The sequence below is a fragment of the Phragmites australis genome, chromosome 19, assembly GCF_958298935.1.
Source record: "Phragmites australis chromosome 19, lpPhrAust1.1, whole genome shotgun sequence".
Taxonomy (NCBI): domain Eukaryota; kingdom Viridiplantae; phylum Streptophyta; class Magnoliopsida; order Poales; family Poaceae; genus Phragmites; species Phragmites australis.
Genome location: NC_084939.1, coordinates 10,273,565 through 10,280,084, shown reverse-complemented (window position 1 = coordinate 10,280,084; position 6,520 = coordinate 10,273,565). Strand labels below are relative to the sequence as shown.

The following is a 6,520-nucleotide window of genomic DNA, read 5'->3' as shown; positions in this document are numbered from 1 at the left end:
CTACGTGAGCCTCGCATCGGCCATTTTGAACGAACAGAGGAAAACGGGTGCTCTCTGCCGCAAACAACGAAATAGGCAATCCTGTCCCATCTATACACGTTCATTCGTTGCGCAAACGAAACATGTTATTAGGCTCCTAACCTCCCAATGTTGCAACAGCTAAGGGCAAGTATAAGTAGAGTAGTGCCTGTATTTTCAGTTGTTTTGCAGTAATTTTACAGCCCTTCAATTTAATTTATATATGGAACAAATAAATGTCGCGAGTTGACAAGGATAACTTGTATAACGGTGCGATAGTAGTCTTAGTAGTCTAAAAATTTAGCGTCTGAGACGGTTACTTCGCAAAACAAGATATCTTTCTCACCTGTCTCCATTCACACCGTCTAAAATCCTACTGTGACATTGTACCTACGCAGAGGAGCTTCAGAACAAATATACCGATAGCTACCGAATCGAGTGTTTTTATAGTACACGATATTAACTCTAGGATGCTTCACGAGACGGCACTGTTGTGGAGTATGTCCACCAAATGAGCCAGGGATATCTCAGTACGACAGATAAGGCAATTTAAGTGTTTTCCAAAGTAGTTTTATAAGTACGACAGATGAGGCAGTACACGACAGATGAGGCAATTTAAGTGTTTTCCAAAGTAGTTTTATAAGTAGAGTCCTCATCCTGGTTCATTTGGAACAACGGAATTTCACTTCACTGTATGAAAAATGGACAAAAGAAATATAAAATAAGTGATGGGTTAGAGAGAGCAGTCACTTAAAAATCTTTACCCTGATGGATCCTGTCACAACCCATCATACCACAACCCATCACTTATATAACTTCAGATAAGATTAGATTATAATCAATCACTAATAACAGATCATTACCGATTAGTTATTGACAGATCATATTACCACTTGTTACCTATGTGTGGACTGGACCTGAACTTTTAATTAATTTTGGTTTTATGTCGCTATCTTGCATCTCCTCTTTACAGCGCGTTCTTATCTCTTTCTCCGTCATCTCTCTCGTCTCTCTCTTGTATCTCATCTCTCTTTCTCTTCCACACTGTTGGCTGAGCGCGCTCGGCGTTCCAGCAACCGTGATCCATGGAGGCGATGGTCGGATCTATGGAGGCTAGGGCCAAATCCAAGCAGACTAGGGCCAGATCCATGGAGGCGAGGAGCCAGACTGCAACACAGTCACCATCGCGGCCTCCTCCTCTTCCTCGGCCTCCTCAACGGGCCAAGGGTGACGACAGGGAGCGATAGCCCGAGGCACTTTGGTGCCCCATGCTAGAGCAATACACGGTGAAGAGCCTTGAGAAGACGGTTGATCTGGAACGACATAAGCACTGTCAGGAAGCCGCCGGGCGCGGACTGGTGGTACAAGCAGCATTGTCGCTCAGGCTGCCCGTGTACAAGAGGCTCATCACGGCGATGTGGTCGAAATGCATGTGCCCTGAGAACATCGCCGGCTCGCTGATGCACTACGCCGTTATTGAACAAGTGGTGGGCCTCGCCGAGCACGTGAGGACCCAGCAGAGGTACGAGCAGGCCATCTCCAAGGAGCCGAACAACTCGCTCATCCTCGCCAACTTTGCGTGGTTCCTCTACCTCGTGCAGAACAACCACGATCGGTAGGTACCCTCGATGATGCCCACCACCTATTCGACGGTTTGACAATAGACGTTACCGATAGTAACTCTCGTTTCGTTGCATGGGGGAGCACTACTTCGAGAGGGCAATGCGCGCTGAGCCGACGGACGTGGAGGTGCTGAACCGGTACATGACCTTTTTGTGGATGGCTAGGAACGACCTCGTGGCTGCGGAGGACACCTACCAGGAGGCCATGGTGGCCGACCCTGGCAACTCGCTCTACACCGCCGCCTAGGCACACTTCCTTTGGAACACCGAAGGTGTGGAAACATGCACTACGCTCGGGCTCTCGACGATGGCCTCTACCGCGCCATTGACATCTACCTTAAGGTAAAGCAACTGCACATCACTGTTCTTCTGTTGCACCTATGTCTTGAACAGGTTGAGCCATGTAAGCATATATTTGCGTCTGTGTCTTTGGCGCATAGGCGCATCCGTGGCTAACGACTCGGAGAGGGAGCAGCTGTGCCGGCTGATGAACTGTCAGGAGATTGTTTCTCTATTCCTATGTGCAAATCTTAGATGGCACTGTTTCTCTTGATGATCTAACACTAACCATTTGTTGTTCTTGTTGATCAGTTTTTTAATTATTCTTTTATATTTTTTGTTTTTTAATTACACATAAGTAACGGGTTTAGATCTAAACCCATCACTTATATGTAGTCCTCAGTGACAGGTCTTGATTCAGACCCATCACTGTATGTATTATTGGTGACGGGTGCATACTCATCACCTATATGTAGTCATCAGTGATGCATTCAGAGTGACGAGCTCCGCACCCATCACTTATTTAGCTTATGACATGTCACTTTTGAAGTTTTTTCACGTAGTGCTTAAAACCATCAAATCAGGAGTAAGAAAACTTCATAGTAGGACGTGAACTGGGAGCACAAAAGCTGTTCAATGGGTACAAAATGGGATTCATTTGAAATGCACTGGAAATCGATCAATTGGGAGGCACAGTATAGCACATGAGACTGTCTGTTATGTGTCCTAGAAAGGGGTAAGTAAGCTGCTGTGATCCTCATCCTGTTCCGACAGAGCAAAAACTAGGAACAAGAACAACATACAGAACTGTAAAGTTCTTGAGATCGGCGTCTCAAATGCAAGTCATCAGCAAATAGAATGTTTGCTATTTTGCTGGCTCAAGATCAGCAACACAGCCACGTCCATTCCAACATACGCACCTGAATCCTCCTGCAAACTACAGCGTCAATCGTCATCCACGTCGTCAGACACGTGTCCATGACAATGCACTCAAAGTGGAGAAGAGACATGATTATTTATAGTAGAGATCTTACAGACAAACGTATAAACTTGAGAAAGAGATTCTTAGGTTTTATTACATTGAATCGTGTATTTGTATCCGTTCTAAACCCTTCTAAACATGAATCATGTATTTATATAAGATAAATATACGTGTTTATATCTGTTCGGAATCCTTCGGAACGGACATCTCTTTCGAAGAGACATAAGTAACCATTCGCAAACAAAAAAGACATAAGTAACTATCAAAATAATTATCGGTGTTGATCATCGGTTCTTAACCAGGGTTAACGAAAGCTCGAGTTCTCCACGTACTCTACCAAACGGTAGCCGACATAAAGCTAGTAATCGCAAGTTATAGGCGTGCCCATCATGAAAAACAATGAGCACATCACCCATCTAGTCTCCACCCTTCGCGAAGAACCAGAGGACGTATGTACGTGGGGCCACCGACCAGACGACACGTCTCGTGTCTATGCCCCAGCTAGTAACTACCTCTGCCTCCCGCCCCACCCATGCATGCACACGTACCCCCATCAGCGTTGGAGTCCCAAATCCATTCAATAATCCTCGGGGCAGAATAGATTGCCGTCTGGTCTTACACTTCGCTGCGTCACGAGAGTAAATCGAAGTGGCAGAAGAAATTAAGCTCAATCTGTTGTAGACAATCGTAAAGGCCCGCAACCGGCACTCTGATACGATGGAGCACCAGGGGCAGCGCGGCCACGCCATCACCGGTGCTGGCGAGTACGGCAACTCGGTTGCCGGGAACGGCGTGGACACCACCGGCATGGTAGCCCACGGAGCAGTGGCGGGAGCTGCACCAGGCGGACAGGTCCAGCCGGCCGTAGAAGACCACAGGAGCCGCGGCATTCTGCAACGCTCCAGCAGCTCCACGCCTCCAGCTGCAGCTCCGTACGACTCTCTCCTCCGTGTAGTTGCTCAGGTGACTTATTTTTTATAAAGGAAATAGTTTTCGATCTCCGCATTGTTTCATGTACATTACGTGGTTTATTATGATATTATTGCTGTAAACAAAAAGCTTTTAGAATGGGAAAATAAAAATAAACTATATGATATCAAATGAGCAATCACATAGTCTGATACTAAAAAGCCACCCATTCTTAGCAAAGATATCCATCACAATCACTTCAACCTTTGGCATGACATGAATACAACGGTCATGTACACCTTCTGCAACAGACTCTAGTGTTTTATCCAATAGATTCCTCTGAAAATACACTATAAAAAAGTTATGATTGGTTTTTGTTAAAAGTTGTATCATTCTAACATAGCCATATTACCCAACATAGCATAGCTACCTAACAAAAATGACATTCTTTTATTTTTGCTCAACGCCCCTAAGCCATCCTTCCATCAAATGGCTCAGGTGACTTATTGGCTATTATTGTTGATAATATTTGTTGACCTACTTGCAGTCGTTCGAGGACGATGACATGGGCAGATGGAGGAAGAATGTAGTACCGAGGAAGGTGACTAAAGAGGGGTGAATTAGAGCCTCATTAAATTCTTGAATAGCATATCATAATCTTTCACCTAGCGTTCCCCAAATCAAAAGGCGGAAGCAACAAATCGAGAAAAATAAACAACTCCAAACATTTTCATGAAAAACCATAGCTCCAATAGATAGATCTGAACCCTAGCTTCCATAGAAGATCAATTCAAGTGTCATAGCTCTAAAAACTTTGCAAATAGATGGAGAAACACTTATATCTAAAGAGCTAGACATATGGTGAAAAAACTCTCCAAATTGATGGATCTAGAGGTAAGGGATGGTTTAAGATCAACTCATATATGATTTTTATCCCTGTAGCAACAAGAATAACAACTTCAACACGGTGAAAAAATTCAGCTCTTCAACAAAAATGAAAATCACCACAAAAACCGAAAAACTTTCAATCATGTAAGGGAGCTAAAAGAAGGAAACTAAAAAGAGATGAACATAAGCATAAGAGCAAGCACAATTTTCATTACATGCAGAGGAACGCCCTATTTTTAGTGGATTACAAAGTGTTTTAGCTTACAAAGCTCTCACCTAACACATAGGTTAAGCTCTCCCAAATACTCTCAAATTGTTGGCTCAAAAAGTCTCTCAACCCCCTCTCCTCTATTTATAGGCCTTTAGGAGGTTCCTTACCCCCTAACACTACGTGCAAAATAGAAAAATGAGACACAATTTAGTAACAGATTCTTATACGACCCGTCATTTATATAGCCTCAGGTATGGTCCAGACCATGACCTGTCACTGATGACAGATAATCGGTGACGGGTAACATTATGACATAAGTGACAGATCATAACTACACTCATCACTAATACATAACACATTAGTGACGGATCTCCCTGAGCCAGTCTTCAGTGACGGGTTATGTTCAGCCCATTACTTATGACTTAGCATTAGTGACAAGTCTCCCTGGGCCAGTCACAAGTGATGGGTGATGTTACGACATGTCACTGATGACAAGTCATAAGTGACGTGTACTGTTATGACCTGTCACTTATGACTCAGCTCTATTATTAGAGTTGACCAGCTACTGCGTGCCTAGCTATTATAGTGCACGACCTTGGCGCCAACTTTTGGCAATTTTCTTTGGTTCCACTAGAGACTCTAATATTTTGTTGATTTGAAGTTTGAATTGTTGCTAGGTCTTTGAAGGTTTACATCTCCCCATTTCTTTCTCCTTTAACCCCTATTTAGTAGATTTTTGTGCTTTGAGTTGTAATCAACTATTTCGCATCTTTATCCAAAATCTTAGTACAAGTGACTTGTATTTATGTTAGATTGTATACTAGGTTTGCCCGATCTACTGCGAGATGCCATAGATCTAGTGTAATTGTATGGAATTTTTAATCGCATGCTTAATCACATAATTTTTAAATGCCACAGAAGTTAGATGTACCTTGAGACAAAGACTTGTCCTGAGTACTTGAGCGGGGTATTTCATGACTGCTACGTTGGCAGATACAAAGGATCAGGGTAAAACAGCAATGTATTGTCCATGTCACGATTGCAGGAATAATAAAAAGTTATCGAAACCAGACAATGTCCATACATACTTGGTCATGCATGGATTTAAAGAGAATTATACATGTTGGAACAAACATGTCAAGGAAGGCTTTAATGAAGGAGTGATAGATCCTGGATTCCATGCCAATAGTGTGGATAAAAGACTTACACTAGGTGATATAGATCATGATCTCTGGGACAAGGATATATTAGGTAAAGATAATGATCTTGAGGATTTTGTGAAGAATATGGACTAGATGGTGCAGGATATTGAGCGACATGATGTGTATAATAATGATGAGATTGCTAAATTCCAGGAATTTGTGCAGGATTCCAAGTCGCCCATTTATCCCAACTGTAAGGAGAAGTAGATGCGGCTATTTGGGGACATAAAGCTTCTATAGCTAAAGGCAACATATGGTTGGACTGATAAGAGTTTCAAAGCATTGCTAGATTTGCTAAGGGATATGCTACCGGAGGGTAAATTAGTGCCCGAGGGCATCTATGACGCGAAGAAGATAATTTGTCATTTATGACTGGAAATAGAAAAAATACATGTATGCAAGCAGGATT

General features: G+C 43.1%; 1 protein-coding gene across 1 annotated transcript; it reads left to right on the top strand.

The window, feature by feature from the left end:
• The first annotated feature begins 3,618 nt into the window (after positions 1 to 3,618).
• Positions 3,619 to 4,429, top strand: LOC133900184 (dehydrin DHN3-like). The gene is made up of 2 exons (XM_062341312.1): positions 3,619 to 3,864; positions 4,358 to 4,429. Exons 1-2 carry the CDS (start codon positions 3,619 to 3,621, stop codon positions 4,427 to 4,429), a joined length of 318 nt encoding a protein of 105 aa, XP_062197296.1.
• Positions 4,430 to 6,520: the final 2,091 nt, after the last annotated feature.

Excerpts from the sequence above, each read along its gene's own strand:
- LOC133900184 (XM_062341312.1), top strand. The coding sequence starts at position 3,619 with ATGGAGCACCAGGGGCAGCGCGGCCACGCCATCACCGGTGCTGGCGAG. Across the intron at positions 3,865-4,357 it reads TCCTCCGTGTAGTTGCTCAG|TCGTTCGAGGACGATGACAT; the intron begins GTGACTTATTTT and ends ACCTACTTGCAG.